At 33.0% G+C, this 18,373-nt stretch overlaps 1 protein-coding gene across 1 annotated transcript; it reads right to left on the bottom strand.

The window, feature by feature from the left end:
• Positions 1 to 512: 512 nt before the first annotated feature.
• Positions 513 to 4,583, bottom strand: LOC115965326 (receptor-like protein kinase). The gene is made up of 2 exons (XM_031084518.1): positions 1,192 to 4,583; positions 513 to 1,106 (listed from the first exon to the last, which is right to left on the bottom strand). The coding sequence occupies exons 1-2, from the start codon at positions 4,166 to 4,168 to the stop codon at positions 748 to 750; spliced, it is 3,336 nt and encodes a 1,111-aa protein (XP_030940378.1). The 5' UTR covers positions 4,169 to 4,583; the 3' UTR covers positions 513 to 747.
• Positions 4,584 to 18,373: the final 13,790 nt, after the last annotated feature.

The raw sequence follows: 18,373 nt of genomic DNA, 5'->3' as shown, positions 1-18,373 counted from the left end.
TTTTGTTATATATAAACAATAACATAAGTTAAATCATATTGCAGATTACAAATTTTATGTATGATTATATATATATATATATATATATATATATAACTTGGTCTTGCTGACAAAAATTCTTAGCTCCGCTACTAAATGGAGAGTAAAGTGCAGAAAAGAGAGCAAATAATCTTGCAATTCTCTTCTTTTTTTTCTTTTTTCTTTTTTTTTCTTTCTTTATTGTTGAAAGAAACCAACCATATAAGCCCACGTTCCAAGAACTCAACACATTTCAAAATTGACATGAAAAATCAGAATCCAACCGATATAGTCAGATTAATAAGACAAATATTTCAAACCAAAGTCTTTTTTTTTTTTTCCTTTTCCAAGTAAAAATAATGAATTTCCTGTCTCTTTGAATCAAGGAAGATAAACAATGTGAACGAACTAAAAGCAGCACTGAGTTTCTTTATATCATAGTTACAATTAGCATTAGTGGTAGAAATCTATGTAAATATATTTGCAGAAGTCCATGTCTCAATTTTAAGGCTCCTCAGATTAACATTTGGTGTGTTTGTGCATGCACGCAAGCATGTGAACTGTGAACATACGCGAATTAGTATCCACATTTGAGAGTGTTTTGACTCATCTTCTTCAAAAGTGCATAATAATTACATAATCAAGTATACAATACTCTCCAAAGGAACTAAATCTGGAACAATTAAAAACAATAATTTTTTTGCCAACAGGCACAACCAAGTTAGAAACTTAAATAGGTTGTTTCTTTTTACTTTTCATGGGGGTACTGGCATCTAATAATTGTCTGACAACGTCTCTCATTGTAGGTCTCTTGCTTGGCTCCTTTTCAGTGCATCTCAAAGCCACCACAAACACATCAATAACTTGTTCCATGATATCTGAATGCAAAAATTCCTCCATAAGGCTTGAATCAACAATCTTTTCAATTTCTCCTGTATTGCTCCAGACGGACCTGACCCAACTCACAATATCCATTTCCTCCGTGAATGATGGATCCAATGCCTTCTTTCGGGTTAACAGCTCGAGCAAAACAACCCCGTAACTATACACATCAGACTCCTTACCCTTTGTTGTTGTGTATGCATTTTCTGTAAAGCCATGGTACATAAATCATTCAATTTAATAATCTAAAAATAGAAATAGGCTAAACAACAATAAATGCAGAAGAATTACCTGGTGCAATATAACCAAATGTACCCACAACTGAGATGGATGGGGTTGAAGCAGAGGACTGATCCAGAAGCTTGGCGATACCAAAATCAGCAATATGAGGCTCCATCTCTGAGTCTAAAAGTATGTTATTTGGCTTGATATCACGGTGTACTATAGGAGGATCACAGTCAAAATGGAGATATGTCAATCCATGTGCTGTTCCAACTGCTATTTTGTAGCGGACACCCCACTCTAGTGTTGGTGGTGGATTCACTTCATGTAAAACATCATGAAGGCTCCCATTTTGCATGTACCGATACAAGATTAAACCATAGTCCTTTCGTAACCAAAATTCTTCCAGTCTCACCAAATTCCGGTGCCTAATCTTCCCAACAGTTTGAATTTCCCTAGCCATACTTAGGTTTCCTCCTTTATTCCCAGAAAATGCAAGCTTCTTCACGGCAAAAACTTTGTCTGGGCTCAATGAGGCCGTATAAACAGTTCCATGGGCTCCTCGCCCAATTAAATACTGGTCGTCTAGATTTGCTGTAGCCTCCATTAGTTTTTTAAGCAGGGAAGATGATCCCTCTTGAGCAGAGGTGTCAGCTTCCTGCTTTAGTCTTCCGCTGAAAAGAAACACAAGAACCAATCCAAGAAGCATAAAAACAAGAGCTAGTGAGGATCCAAGGGATATCATTGCGACTTCTAATCTACTAAGACCTTTTTTATTGCTTGATTGAAGGTCACAAGGCTTGAAATTGCTGTTTCCGGTGCAGGTTAATCCACCAGATGGAAGACAACTGACACAAAGGCTGGGGTTGCCTAAGAATGATGATGGAGATGAGTTCAGAAACTTCATTAGTGTTTGTGGGACAGGACCTGTGAAGTGATTGTATGAAATATTGACCTCAACTAATGACTGCATTTCCTCTAGAGCTATCAAAGTTCCTGTCAAATTGTTATGAGACACATCCAGCTGCAGAAGCCTGTTCAATTTTCCAAGCTCTAAAGGAACTTCACCTGTCAACCCATTACTGCTGAGATTCAATGCATAGAATAGATCCTGCAGTGCCCCAATAAACGAAGGAATCTCTCCTCCAAAAATATTTCCACCAAGTTGTAGCTCTGAGAGCTTTTTAAATTCTGACAAGAACGATGGGACACCCCCAATAAAACGATTCTCTCTCAAAATCAATGCGGATAAACCTGTCCAACTCCTCAAACTAGATGGAATTGAGCCATTCAATAGATTGAAACCCACATCAAATCTCTCTAATTTGACACAATTTGATAGCTGAGATGGCAAAGGACCTTCCAATTTGTTTTCAGCCAAACTCAATGTCTGCAGATTCACGAGGTTTCCTAGCTCTAGGGGTATACACCCTGTAAACATATTCTTGGACAAAATAATGGAAGTGAGGTTGGTGCAATTTCCCAGGCTTGATGGAATCGCTCCACCAATATTATTTTCACTGATGTCCATGAATAAAAGCTTTGTATTTTTGGCAAATTCTGGAAGAACCCCTTTGAAGTTGTTTTTTTTGAGGATTAATCTTCGCAGAGTTGAACAGCTTCCTACATCAGAAGGTATGCGACCTTGAAGTTGATTTTGACCCATATTCAGCACACTTAATTGCTTTCCAAAGCAAAGATTTGGAGGAATTTTACCAGTGAACTTATTATTTGTAAAGTCCAACTGTATTAAGCTGCTATTAATCCCCAAACTTTCAGGTATAACTCCAGAGAATTGGTTGTCATACAATGAAATGTTTTTAAGTTGTTTGAGCTCAGTCATCTCCAGAGGTAGCTCCCCGGAAAGGCTGTTATTATACACATGAAGATACTGGAGACTCGGAATCTTCCAAATGCTAATGGGAATTTCACCCATTAAACGGTTGTTAAACAATTCAATGTCCTGCAATTCAGTCAGCATCCCTAATTCACTGGGAATTTCCCCCTCAAGTTGGTTTGTATACAATAGTAGGCCTTCCAAGGACTTGCACTTGCCAAGTTCAGGCGGTATTTTTCCAGACAAATGGTTTTCAGGAAGGTGAAGTAGTAAAAGCTTATATAGTAGACCAAAGGAAGATGGGATATTGCCCATTAAGTTGCTACTCACAGCAACGAAGTATGCTAAGTCACTACAATTGCTCAAGCCTGGTGGAATACCTCCACTAAAACCATTGAACGATAAATCCAAGGAGCATAAACTCTTGCAATTGCCCAAACCCAAAGGAATTCTACCCTCAAGACTATTTTGGCTGACTGATAAATAAGCAAGGTTCTCAAGATTGTTTAGACTCTCAGGCAAAATACCCACCAGTTGGTTCTGATTCAAATAAAGTTCCTCCAGTTTACTACAATTTCCAATAGATGAAGGAATCATCCCTGATAACTGATTACCATATAACGATAGACTCAACACCTCACTCATGTTTCCAACATTTGCAGGAATTGAGCCATTGAAATTGTTATTGTTTAGATACACATATTCCAAGTGTGGAATCCGAAACACGGATTTGGGTATTTCACCAATCAGCATATTTTCATAAAGGCTCAATGACAGTAAACTCTGCAAGTTTTCAAATCTATCAGGTATTTCTCCACTAAAGTTGTTTACAGACAGGTCCAATTGCTCAAGAACACTACAGTTGCCTAACTCTTTAGGTATGACACCAAAGAAATTGTTAAAACTCAAAACAAGGATTTGCAATTGACAAAGGTGCCCAATTTCAGGTCCTAACCGACCTGAAATTGCCTGACTAGAGAGGTTAAGGGACATCACATTGTGAGCATTGTCACACTCCACTCCTGCCCATGAGCAAGGAGAGGAATCAGAAGCATTCCAGCTTGAGGTTATGGAAGGAGGCACAGATGTCCAGTGCCTCAGGAGTGCCAACAAAGTTATCCCATCAGAGTTGAGACCAGAGACAGTATAACCATATATGGATGCAGTGAAGCATAAAAACAGCAATAAATGGTTCAAAACAAGCTGCATGGTAATTCAAATTTAATGGTGTAGATTCTGCAGAAGAGCAAACTATAAAGAAAGACAGACCAACTCACTAAAGATGGTAAAAAAGAATGTTCAGCTTAGAGTGAGTGATGGTACTCACCTACTTGGAGCTTGAAGCAAGACCCAGCATTGATTTGGAATTTAGAGAGAGGAACAAAGTTCAAATCTTGAGAATGAGAGAAAGAGTATGTGTGAAAGTGGTTATGTATAGTATATATATCTCTATAGTTTATTGTTGTATCAGAAAGACAGATAGTGCAATGTTGTCAGTAAGAATTAAATATGTTGCATGGTTTTTAAGGCCATATCAGTGAGCCATCTGCTAGTGTCTAACATGACAACGCGGTTTCTGGCCACCGCTAGATAAGGCGCTGGACCTTTTTGACCATTCGACTTGCTTTGGACGTTGTCTGTTTTTTTTTTTGGATGAGAAATATGTGAATTTCATTCAACTGAAATTGAAATACAACAGAGAGACTTTGCGCTTTGGACATTGTCTGTTACTCAGTTGTTGTCTTTACCGACAAATATCTTATCTTTTTCTAGTAAAAAAAAAAGAGTGGCTGAATAGAACAGGAATAGGTGTGAACTTCACAGTTGCCACTACTTGAGTCCAAAATGAACCGCCCATTTTTAAACTAAAAAACTAAATTCATCTGCTTCTAGAAGCATTACTCAGGAGAGAATAATTTGGAAGAAATGGTTTGTTTATTTGTTGGGACTAGAATTTCGTTGAGAGTGAGTCAGTGAATAAGATGGATTTAGCACCATTTGTATTAAAAATAATGAGGTCAGATATATTATTAAGCAATAATTTTTGTTTTTCTCATATCAAATTTTAAATAAGAAAACGTAGCCCAGGTCACATTTTCTTGTGTTTATAAAATGAAGTTGTAGAAGATTCGTTCCCACCAACAAAAAAGAAAACATCAACGCGCGTGTTACCTTATATTAAAAAATAAAATAAAATAAAATAAAATAAAACTAATGTTTTACTTATGTTGAATTATTTATGTGAAGAAGTGTAGCTGTTGGAACAGGTCTTTTTTTTTCTTTATTAGATAAAGGGGCATTATATGAGTATGTCGAAATCAGAGGATAAAGTTTGGAATTAAAAAAAAAAATAAAGGTGAGGATGGAGCGTTTGCATTGTCTACAATGCAAAATAGACCATTGGGCCTTCTGGCCTAAGTGGTATCTGGTTATCCTAGTGACCGTCAACTCAGGGGTTCTAGCCCCTGCATAAACAATTACCCAAAAAAAAAAAAAAAAAAGACAATGCAAAATAGAAAAAAATAAATAAAATTGTTGAATTTTACATATTTAAGCCTTAAATCAGTCACATTAGTCAAACTAAAGAATTGTAAATTTGCAAAGTTGTTACATTAACTTACATATTATCATGGTTGTCAAAATCTCAATCTGAATCTTATGATCCCATGATTTTACGATTCCACCTACTCAAAACAATCCAGATCTTTTAAGGATTTTTGCGATCGTTTAGGATCGATAGAATCGTACAGGATCAATAATATCGTACGATTCTGATGATCCCAAACAACCTTGGTTTCTTGTAATTTTTTTTAACTTGACAGAAAACTCAATTAGACCCAAATGAAAAATAAAATCCCAATAGACCAAGTTTTTCCACTCTAATGTAGAAAGAGTGTTAGTTGGGCCCAAATAAAAAATATCCTAATAGAGTGTCATATTTTGAGGTTTTTGGCTTCTTTAAATGATGCTTACAAATGGATGTAGAGATGTATGATAATTATATCAATGAATGTATAATTTATGTGATTATTTAACATACTAATGTGTATTTTTTTTTTTTCTCAAATAATGTAGGATCTTACGATCCATGATCCGATTCTACGATCCACAATCCCATCTACCTCCCATTATCCTACGTAAAATCCCAATTTTGACAACCTTGCATATTATTTACTTTGCATTTAGTTTTTTATTCTTTCTTTATGTATTCCAAAAATAAAGGAAGAGTATATTGATGTGTGTGAAGAAAAATAAACGATTAAAAAAATCAAGAAAAAATGATATTTTAATGAAATGTGTAAAATAAATAATACAACGTGGAAAGTTTTGTAAAGTAAGTATGTAAAATAGAAAAAGTAAGTTTTTATATTAAAATAGATAGAAATTTTTATATTTTACATAAAAAGATATGAACTGATCTCGGTAATTTAAAATGTTGTACAAAAATAAGCAGCAATGAGAAAATTTTGTAAGAATAAAATGGATAGAGTCACTGTTGACCTATATATATACTTTATTGTTTCCACATTGAAAAATCTCTCCTTTATTCTTTCATCTATAGATTCTATACACACTACCCAAATCGTTTTCTTTTATTTTATTGTTTCCACAAAACACTACCCAAATTTTTTTCTTTTATTTTATTGTTTCCACAGATGAAAGTTTTGTGATATTTTGCCTTATTTTCATTTTTCAAAGGGAAAAGTTTCGCATTTGTTCACATGATGTTCACACATCATCTGGCAATTTTTAACATTTGTTGCACCACCAACGTATCGGAAGTGTTTTACATGGGTGAGCAGAATGCACATTGATGGGTCAACAACGCATCTCGATGAATGTGGGCTGATGGACACTTACGAAATGACTCCAATGACACTCTTGGTATATGCTCTACGAGCCCAGTGCATACGTTTGCATCGCTCTGGACTTGGACATACACAAGAGAGCCACATTATCAACAATTCCTTATCCAACCCATCACTCGCCTTCATGGATTGGTTGTTTCCATCAAGGTTGTGAAAATTGGAATCTTATGCTTTCATGGATTGGATGTTTTCATCAAGATTGTCAAAATTGGAATCTTACGTAGGATCGTGGATTGTGGATCGTAAGATTCTACTTATTTTTAGATTTGAAGCAAAAAACACATCGATGGTGACTTTGTATATTGAATAATCACATAAATTATGAATCTTCCATAAAAAATAAAGATTTTGATTATATGATGTAATTTGCATGTCCTACATCGCTAAGTCTATACTAATAAAACAAATATATTTAAATTTTAATGCAATGTATTTAAAAAGTTCAATGAATGTTTAATTAGAAACCAACCAAGTACCAAAATACTAGCACACTTTTTCCTTCGATAGCAGCTCTTGAACCCTCATCATCACATAACATTGATAACCAAATGATACAATAGTAATCACACATTCACACTATACACATGTAACTTTTTTTTTTTTTTTAAATCTATAAAGGAAGGCATTAGAATTGTTACTTCATTATCTTCGTCAAAATCTATACCATCATTTTCTGGTCGACACCCTTTGCTAACCCCTCATCATTCGAAGATTAGTTCTTCAAACCAATTTCTTCTTTTGCACTTGATGGTTTAGATATTTTCTCTTTTATCTTCAAGTTTTTACATAACAAATACCAACTCATTCATTTTTTTTTTTTTGGTTTAAACAATTTTCTCCTTTTTTAGTGTACTTAAAGTTGTACCAATTTTAATAGAGAATTCTCAACTAGAGGATAATATACCAAAGTCATTTGGTCTTACTATTCCAAATGTACTCCAATTACTTTCACAACCTGAAGAGTAATATGTTAAGCTCAATATTCTTATAGCAAAAATTTTCAATTCAAGAATGTCATCTCCATATAAGTCCCACCACTTAGTTGATACATTTATGAAGTACAATGTCTTAGTCTTGAGATTACAAATTACAACTTATAAAGATGAACTTAAAATAAAAAAATTGAAAAATTAAAAAATTGAAAAATTAAAAAATTAAAAAATTTTAAAAAAAAACTAACTTTTATGTTTTGGTAGGATCGGTAGAATCCCTACGACCCTACAATCCTATACGATCTTACACGATCTTATATGTGATCCTACAATTTTTACGATCCTTGTGCAATTCTAAATGTTTTGGTGAGGTGGGATCGTAAAATCGTGTGATCCTACGATCCAGATCGTGATTTTGACAACTATGGTTTCCATTATCCAAGAACACACACTCAAGGTTTTAAAAACCAAAACCATCAAATAATCGAAATATGGTTTTGTTTCCTTTTTAACAGTTGAACCATTGATTCAAGGCGGACTTAGGATTTCAAACTAAGGGCCAAAGTATAAGAAGAAAAAAATCCAAATAGGTATCCATATAGTATTAACAAACTATCAACCAAGATTAATACATAAAATTATTGTTTCTTAATACATTAAGATACAGTTATTTATCCAAAAAGAAAACAAAAACAAAAACAAAATTATATTGTTTCTTAAGAGCACCAACTGTTGGAAAAAAAACATTTATTTTCACAAACCAAAACTTACTTTTGCTACTTTAATATAGCATTTGAAATGTCTCGTACAATAGTGTTTTTGGTATTTGGTGTTCTAAATACTAAATATTTACCATTTAGAACACCTAATACTAATACTCTAATACTGGACTGACTGAGATTTTTTATTTTTAATTTTAAAATTTTGATTTTGTTGAGTTTTTGAGTTGAGTAGTTGCTAGTTGGGTTAGGCAAATTAAAAGGGAGGGACTCTAAGTTTTTGGAAGAGCGAGGCACAACTCTACAAATAATATATATATATATATATATATATATAATCAATAATTTTTTTTTTTTGGGCTAGTGGGGCCCAAATTTTTTTTTTCCTTTTTTTTCTTTGGCCAAGGGGGGCTCGGGCCCCTTGGCCCCCCTGTGGATCTGTCCCTACATCGATTTTGGCCGATTTACCTAACCAATTTAGGATCTAGATTTTGGTTAAACTAGCTGGGTCCAATCTGATTTTTAAAACCATACATACACCAATAGGTGAAGGATGCATGACATATGAGTAGTATCTTGACATGCATCACCACCTTTAGAGCATTCTCATCAAAGATTTCAAAAAATTTAGCATTTAGCATCTTAAAAACCTATTTTATCAATTTTAACAACTCACTTTACAATTCACCCAACATCAAAGATTTTATATTTTTTTACCACTTCATTAAAATATTATTTTTTTATTATTTTTTATTCTCAATCTCATCTCTTCCACTACCAACAAACCCACTACCATTGCCAACACCCACTACCACCACCACCCACAGCTACAACCACAGCCATAGCCACTACCACTGCCATTGCCACTGATCACAACCTCAACCCTCAACCACACTAAAAAATAAAAAATAAAACAATAACAAAAACCAAAACACAATCCCAAATCCCTTGCAATTGGCCACCACCACTGGAGGAAAAGAAAAAAAAAACACAAACTGGAAACCACCAAAAACCCATAAATTGGAACTTTCGCCAGCCACCAACCACGTTCACTAGCACCACTGTGGCAGCCACAACCCACTGCAAAAAACCCAAAACAACCACCATTAGCCCCCACCACCACCTTTGTGGCAGCCACAACCCACGGCAAAAAAACCCAAAACAAAACCACCATCACAACAACTATTGTCATCAACAACCCACCACAAAACCCATTAAAATATACCAGCACCACCAGCCAAAACAACCACCATTAGAATCACAAGTTACCTCCCAAAAAAAAAAAAAAAAAACCCTTAAAACTTCAACACCACCACTACCACCGTGATTTTTCAGTTGTTGAAGCCGGTGAAAGAAGAAAAGAAAGAAGAGAATAGTGAGAGAGATTAGAGAAGGAATATATATATATATATATATATATAAATATATATATTTTTTTTTTGTTTACAATCCAGCTACAATGAACTATTATCAATAATAGCTCACTGTAGCTGAATGCTAAAATATTTAGCATTTAGCATCTTTATTGTAGGTATGTTTTTATGATTTGAGGTGTTAGAAATGATAAAAAAAAAAAAAAAATAGCATTTAACATTTTTAACACTTTTGATGAGAATTCTCTTACATACACATTTATAGCATTTGTGCCAATTGCACATTCACCTTTTGAACATGCCTAGCTACGAAAGGTATTTGCCACTCCATGAGCATAAATACATCTTTTGGACATGCCTAGCTACCACAATGGTAATGTGGGTCCCGTGGGTTGAGGCATCTTATAGCATACATAATTAGGTCCACAAGCATACTTAGTTACACTAGTTGCCCGTCATGCATGTGTATGTTTTCCTTCTTATCAAGAACCAAGTTGATCAAGGACATTCTCCACCGCATCAGCCTGAATCCATCTTTTGGATTGTAACAAGCTATTATGGGAAGTCGTGGATGACAATGCTAATAACAAAAAAAAAAGTTTAGGGAGAGGGATTATAACACTAAATAATTATATTTGGAAATTACTTACCAGTACTACGAGCAAGAAGAGTTTTGGAAAAACGCTTCATGAGGAAAAGATGGAAAAAAACGAGTATATCTAGATTGGAGAAACTTTCCAAAACCGATAATGGGGGCTTACTAATTTACAACTGAATATTAACGTCAATTGGAATTGCGATTGAAAATTAAGGAAAAAAAAAAACTAATGGGGCTTACTTTTTAATCATTTTTATTCATATTGTAAATAAAGAAAAAAAAACATTTTTTTTTAAATTATTGTAATTACTTTAAACACAACTAAATGATATCTCATGTACTTAAGATTAGTTTTCTATCATCTATTTGTATGGTTTGTTTTGGTGACAAATTCTTACCAATAAAAAAAAAATTAAATTCTATAAGAATGTAGTATAAACCCCAAGTTTTACCTTTCCAATTTCAACATGTCACATTATCATATCACATAATAAAAAACATGCACACTCATACTCAATTAATTTTAATATCCATTTGTAAATCCAGCTTAACTGCAAATTTATTGAGATGTTATTATATGTTGTAGGATCTACTAAGTTTTAAGTAAAAAAAAAATGATATGACAATCTTCAATTAGATTGTGTAAAATATGAGTTTTTCATCTCGTCCTTACCGAATTCGGACTCATCAAAAAATATGAAAAAAAGGCACCATACATAGTGCAAGTTTAAGACTAGTATATAGCGACAGGCCATTCCCCCCACCCCCAAAAGAATCCCTTGACCATTGCTTTTACTCCAAGGGGCTTGCTCCCTCTTGTAGGTTAAAAACGTTGCCGTCTTCACTGCTGTTTAAAAGACATTTTTATGTTCCAAGTCTAAAGAGGTGAAAGTAGGTTAATTACTTTATTTAGCTTCACTAAGATTAAAGGGGATTTTATTCTCTATGATAAATGAACCTCGAGGGAAGTCTAATTATGCTATGTAGATTTTTTCTTTTAAATTTAATAGTTGGGGGAAGGGAATATAAATCATAAGAAAAATGATATATGTATAATATTTTTACAATAAATCCTAAGTGGTAAGTTGTTACTAGTTGTTATTGTTGGGGCAAAAAAGTAATCTTAGCGTTAGTTTGAAATTTGAACCAATAACAACTAACCACCTGTGATTTGTTGTAAAAATATTGTAGACGTAGCATCTCTCAAATCATAAATATCTCTTATTAAAAATATTAGAAAGTGTGAATTAGTTGAATTATAAAACTTTTCACATGCTATGAATATTGAAAATTGTGTTCTTTGAAGCTTTTTTGTTTTCCGTGAAGGATCCAAATTCATTTTCGTTTGTTCTTTTCTTTTCAGCGGCATATATGAACTTTCTGGGTAATTTCCTATGAAGTCCCCACCATTATTGTTCAATAAAAGCCATTCGTCTTTTTGTACGGTGATCTTCACTTCATCAATTACTAATTAGGAGATATGATCATATGACTCAACCATTAATTAATTATGATTGTGGAATTAAATAGTTATTCCCTTCCCTTTTGACATGCACAAAATCTTGAAAATATAATTTTTAGGAACTTCAATAACAGGTGAGTTCCAGTTAGCTCAACTGGTAAAGTTTCTAATGGTTGTATAAGAAATTTAGGGTTCATAAAGAGCTATCATCAGGAGCAGACGTCATAGTTTGAAACTCTCTCAAAAAAGAAAAAAAAAAGAAAAAAGGAACTTCAATAACGATTTCCACAATTTGTATTTCTCAATTATAGAGATGTATGTCCTAAAAATCATGAAAATCTAATTTTGATTGTGTATGTCCTGAAAACTGTGAGAAAATTCATTTATAGCATGGGTTTATGGAGAGGCAATAAAATTGAATATTCAAATGCAAAAGAAGAAAATGATAGAAAGCTGATATAAAAGTTCATATAAAAATAAAATAAAATGGATTTTTAACTATATATGTATAAATATTTGAAAGGTTTTGCTAATGTATACCCTTAAAGTACACTAAGTAAATTATTTTAAGAAACTTTTTATGTAAAAATGAAAAAATAACCAACTTTTTTCTAATGGTTATTTAATTTTAAGTAATGTTTAGTACCAAGTAATACATTTATAATGCAAAAGTCAAGATAACTGTATTTTTCACAAAAAGTGACACCGAAGATGTGAACTCCACCTAAATAAGGTCACCTCATTGTCATTACTATTAATTGTTTCCTTGCGTGTTGTAGGAGTCCAAAAATGCAAAGCCCACTTAGAATAGTGGAGTCAGATTCTTTAGGCCCAATGCAATTAATTTGTTAGAGTATGAGCTTCCAAGGTCAACTTTAATGTGTAATTATGATCCAGCTATAGGGTTAATGGAGCTAGGGGTTCAAAGATAACAAAAGAAACACAACAGTAGATAAGTAACACTTCCTCGAGTCTGGCCAATGAGGTAATATACATTAAAAAAAAAAAGGTTTAGGTGTTTAATACAAAGTCCTGTTCTTCAGTTTCTGTCATTTTCTTTCGGGTTTCATTTTCTTTCTTGTATGTATTCCTTTACTTTATAGTCCTTAGGATTGCATCCTAGCCTTCTGCTTGTACAGTCAATGACCTTCAATTGGATACTTGTCCCATCAAAGCTGTGCTGGAGGCAGTAAACTGTGTTGCAAGCTGTGAGACCACTGTTCAAAGGTCACTCTTTCATTAATGTGGCTATCTAAGTTGGTACAGTACATTAAATACGGAGGTAATGTCTACTTTATCTAGATATTTCTTTTCTTCTTTACTCCCTTATCTCTTTCTCCTCCCTTGGTTTCTTGTCTTGTTGCATCGTCGACTTGCTTGAGAATTCTCAAGGGGTGCTTGCTTCTTGGGCTCCTTGGGGGGTTGGCTTCTTTATCTTTCCTCCTCGGGCTCAGGCTTGCGGGTCGGGCCAGGATCTGATGTGCGTGTGGCCCTTTTTTCCTCCTTGGGCTGGGCTTACAGTTCCTACTCCATACTCGGTTCCTCCCCTCCCACACATGTTATAGCCTCTTTTTTTATTTATTTAAATGATCAACTCAATTATATTTATAGATGATTCTCAACCACAAAAAGAGAAGAAGAAGAAGATTTATGGATAAATTATATGACAGGTTGCTTCGAGTAAGGATTCTCCTAAACGACAAGACGCATCAGATCCTTGTAGTTGTAAATGATCCCCATGATGTATGGTCAACTCCTCACCTCTGAACTTATTATATTCCAGCAACACTTCATGCTACAAGTCGTTAATTGAATATAGTCTTGAAATCTACGTGTCGTTTATTTAAGTTTGCTACTCTTTGTTAGTGTTACTGGTCGTTAGTTCGTTACATTTCAGTTTGGATTCTGTTTTGAAGGCTTCATAAATCTATTTCATCATCTTTAGATATTAAGAAGTGCTACGTCTACAATATTTTTACAATATCTTCACAACAAGTTATATGTGTTAAGTCATTATCGGTTCTAATTTGAATCTACCACTAAAATTACTTTTTTACCCACTCAATAACAACCTACTGCTTATAATTTGTTGTGAAAGTATTGTAAAAATGTCGTGGATTTAACGTTTTCCTTAGATGTTCTTTCAAATATACTTTTGAGATTCACACCTCACAAAATCTTTTCATACCCTACGTTTCATTCCACGCACACTGGCTTTGCTGATGAACATGGCGTATGTGAATGTTTTTGCAAAGAGAAATGATATGACTACAAAATTTTCATAATATTTTCACAACAAATTTTATGTGGCAAGTTGTTACAGGTTGTTATTGGAGGGGTAGAAAAGTAATTTCAATGGTAACTTCAAATTAGAATCAATAACAACTAATCAACTATAATTTATTGGAAAAATATTGTGAAAATATTGTGGACATAACATCTCCAGTTTTTGTGTTCCTAGAAGGACAGAATGGTTAATAATTTGAAGTGATGGCTTTTCTACTTATAATTGTTCTCTTTGGCATGCATTTATAGTGGTCTCTTGAGTCTTGACTGCCTTTTCTCTGTGTAACAGCAATGTCCAAGCCATAACAAGTCCGTCTATATATACCATAAATATAACTTTCACAATTTTTTTTATTTTATAATTATTAAGGTACCATAAATGCCATATAGATATGATAGTTGTACTTGTACTAATCTTAATCTGTCACCTAAGATAATATGAAGAAAAAAAGAAAAAAAATATTGTGAAATTCATTGCTTCTATAGCAGAGTTTAAAACCCTTTTCTAAAAAAAAAAAAAAAAAAAATTGTTTAAAACCTTTTACAACTGGACATAATGGTCTGATGTGGTGGCGTCCCACCCGCTTTGTTCATTTTGGCATGCATTTATGGTCGTTTCGACTACATTTTCTGTTGGGCAACAATGTCAAACTCAAGCGCAAATTAATGACATCATTTAAACAAAACAGAATGTTTTAGATTCAGTTTTAATTGCTTTATTATCTCTATAATTAAAATAAATAAATTACAAATAGTCATTGTCCATCAATCATGCTAATCAAAAGAATCTAACTTGATGGTAGATACACTCCCTACTAGTTTGTATCAGTTGAGTAAATACCAAGTTAGTGTAAACAAACTAGGGTATGGTTCCCTTTCTTTAAAAAGGATATTATTATTTACGCACCTTAGTATGATGGTCACTACATAAATATAAGTGTTTGAGGTGTAGGAAGTAAGACCAATACCACCACAAATTTTTTTTAGGGATAATTACACTTTACCTACTTGTGGTTTGTCTCTAATTTGACTTATCTATCCGTGGTTTCAATTTTGACACTTTACCCACCTGTGATTCTCTTCGTTACTGATCTGTAACTCACCTCTCCTTCAGCTGTTACTCTAACACATAATATGTCAAAAACAAAAGTCCAAACAGATCAAAATACTCTCACTCAAATCTTGAACATGAAAAACATACCCAAAAATCTGAAGAACATAATATGACTTGCGCTTTATTTTTTCCTATTTGTCTCTTGAATTGGCTCACTAGAGCAAGCCCAGGCGTTTGTTCTTTTCTTTATATTTGTATGTTTGTATACGGTTACTCTTTTACATTAATATAGTTCTGTCTATTATCTAAAAAAAAAAAAAAATGTGAACCCAAAATTTTTGAACATAAACCCAAACCAAAAACTAAACCTAGAAATCTTGAAGATTAACCAAAAATTAAACCCCTAAATTTTGAACATAACCCACAACCACTGCAAACAAAGATCAAAACCAAATCAAACACACCACAAATTTCTTTTTCAATCTTTTCTATCCTCTTGACAGTTTTGTTTGGATTCATAGGCTTGAGATTTGAGAATGTTCTTATGATCCCCACTATCGAACCAGTCAAACGACATCGGCATTGTCACGGACGATGACGACGACGTCGTCTGGGAATTGGAGCTCGGTGCCTTAACGTAAATGCTGTTGTTGTTGTCGTTTTTGTGGGTTTTACCATCGGATGAGAATGTGAAGGTCAAGGAAGATGGGTCCTTGGATTGGGGCTCTTGGGTGTTGGCAATGGAAGTGAAGAGACGAGTTTGGATTTGGGATTGGGATGAGAATGTTGTGAAAAATTTTGGGTTTCTTTTGATGGAGTTTAAGGTTTTGATAATCAGTGAATTCGCCACTGAATTGGGATTTTTAATTCTGTGCTCTAGGTTTTGCTAGAAATGTGTTTGGGGTTTTGACTATTTTTACTTCCCAAAACCACTTTTGCATTTGCAGAGGAATTTTGCTCTTGGAAAAGTTTTGGGCTGGTCGGTCAGCTTAGGGTTTGAGCCTGTGTTGGATATTGTTTTTGGGTTCAACTTCTTGTAATTTTTCAGATTTTTGGGTATGTTCTTCATGTTCAAGATTTGAGTGAGAATGCTTTGATCTGTTTGGGCTTTTGTTTTTGACATATTATGTGTTAGAGTAATGGCTGAAGGAGATGTGAGTTACGGATTAGTAATAGAGGGAATCACAAGTGAGTAAAGTGTCAAAATTGAAATTACGGGTAGGCAAGTCAAATTAGAGGCAAACCATAGGTGGGTAAAGTGTAATTATCCATTTTTTGTAAAAAAATATTTTATTCTTTCCCATTTTAATCTCAACGGGGAGGAGAACATGTAATACTTAAAAATTATAAAGGTAAAAAACAAGTCTCATCATTACCTAATTTATTTATCTTTTTTACCTACACCTTTCAACAATCTCCCTTGAAAAAACCCACCATCCATACACCAATGCTTTTGGCAGCAGACATCAAGAAACCATTAGGAAATTGTGTTGGAGATGCCATTAGAGCAGTGACAACTCCATAAATTTTTTTTAGGGTGTCATTTAAAAAGTTAAATTTAATAAAAAGAAAACTTAAATATATTTAGTTATTGACAAAAAAAAAGTTGTAAATACATAAAATGTTACAATATTACTCTATGAGTTTTCATATTTTGAAATTATCACATGATAATTCATTATCAATCGTTATTATCTATTGTTAATGTGAATAAATATAACTATTTTATTTTATTAAGTTGGTATAACATTTTTATTTTTATGCAATTGTCACTATCTATTTGTCATTGTTTTTATAAAAATATTTTAAACTAAATGACAAAAATCATCCCACTTACATAGTGTGAATTATTGACTAACACAATCATGTACATCCATACATTAATAATACACTAAGTCTCTACTTAACTAATCAAATGCTTGAATCTCTCTCATAAATCTCATCTCATCTCTCTTTTCTATTTGACTATCTTGATGTATCTGATTTTAAGAGTAAAGATTGAGTGTTTGTTAGTTGTGCGTATGTGTCTGATATGTGCATTATTATTATTTTTTTTGTTATAAAGTAATTTGTGTGAATATGTGCATGTATATTGTAAATATAATATAATTTAATAATCAGAAAATACAAATGGTTTGATACATGTATGTGTATTGTTATCATGTTATAATAATTTTTTGTTATAAAGTTAATATCATATGTGATCAAGGTGTACAAGATTTAAGTCACGGTGTGCAAAAATATTTTTAATGATAAATTAAATTTTTTCACCACTTCCACTTTTTCACTTTATTTTTTATAATTTTATTTATTTATTAATTTTTTGATAAGCATAATTTTATTTATTTAATGATTAAGAATAAAAGTTAATTTTTAAAAACTTTTCATCTCAGCCATTAACGAGTATTGCACCAAATACCTGATCTCAATCTGACAACCACCATCTACTGGCAGTAAAGTACGATCCAAGAGGGCCCTGGTGCCACCAACGCCATCTTACATAGTACAACTAGCTGCTTAGGCTACTTTTGTTTTTTTTTAAGAATAGACTTGTCCTACTTTTGTTTTTTTCTTTTTTTAAGAATAGACTTGTCCTACTTTTGTTTTTTGAGAATAGACTAGGCCTACTTGGTGGCCCAAAAATTTGAGATTTAAAATTTATATTTGAGTAGAAGTAAAGATACATAAATTATCACAATTTTGTGTCATAATTTGTCACGTGATAAGTTATAATTAGTAAAAATGTGTTTATTAATCACAACTCACTACATGACAAATTATAGCACCAAATTAAATTAATTTAGAGTAAAACTTAGGTATAATACTTATATGCTGTTTCTTAGGTTTTTCTCTTAAGGTTCTGTCATGTAAATTTTTTTTCATGGTATAAAAGTGTATTTTTCAGTTAAATAGTCACATGACTAAATTTTAAGAAAAAAAAAACCTAAAGAATAACACCCAAAATCTTATACCTAAATTTTGTCTATTAATTTATATGTCCCCACTATTAATTTCAAGTCCAAATCTTCTATCCTACTTTTCTTACTCGACTATATATTCTACAAATAAAAACATGCTACATATAACATGCCACATGTCTATCTATTTTATTAAATGTTAA

The sequence above is a fragment of the Quercus lobata genome, chromosome 10 (assembly GCF_001633185.2).
Source record: "Quercus lobata isolate SW786 chromosome 10, ValleyOak3.0 Primary Assembly, whole genome shotgun sequence".
In the NCBI taxonomy this organism is placed as follows: Eukaryota; Viridiplantae; Streptophyta; class Magnoliopsida; order Fagales; family Fagaceae; genus Quercus; species Quercus lobata.
The sequence above is the reverse complement of the archived record's forward strand: the minus strand, read 5'-3'. Positions and strand labels throughout refer to the sequence as shown.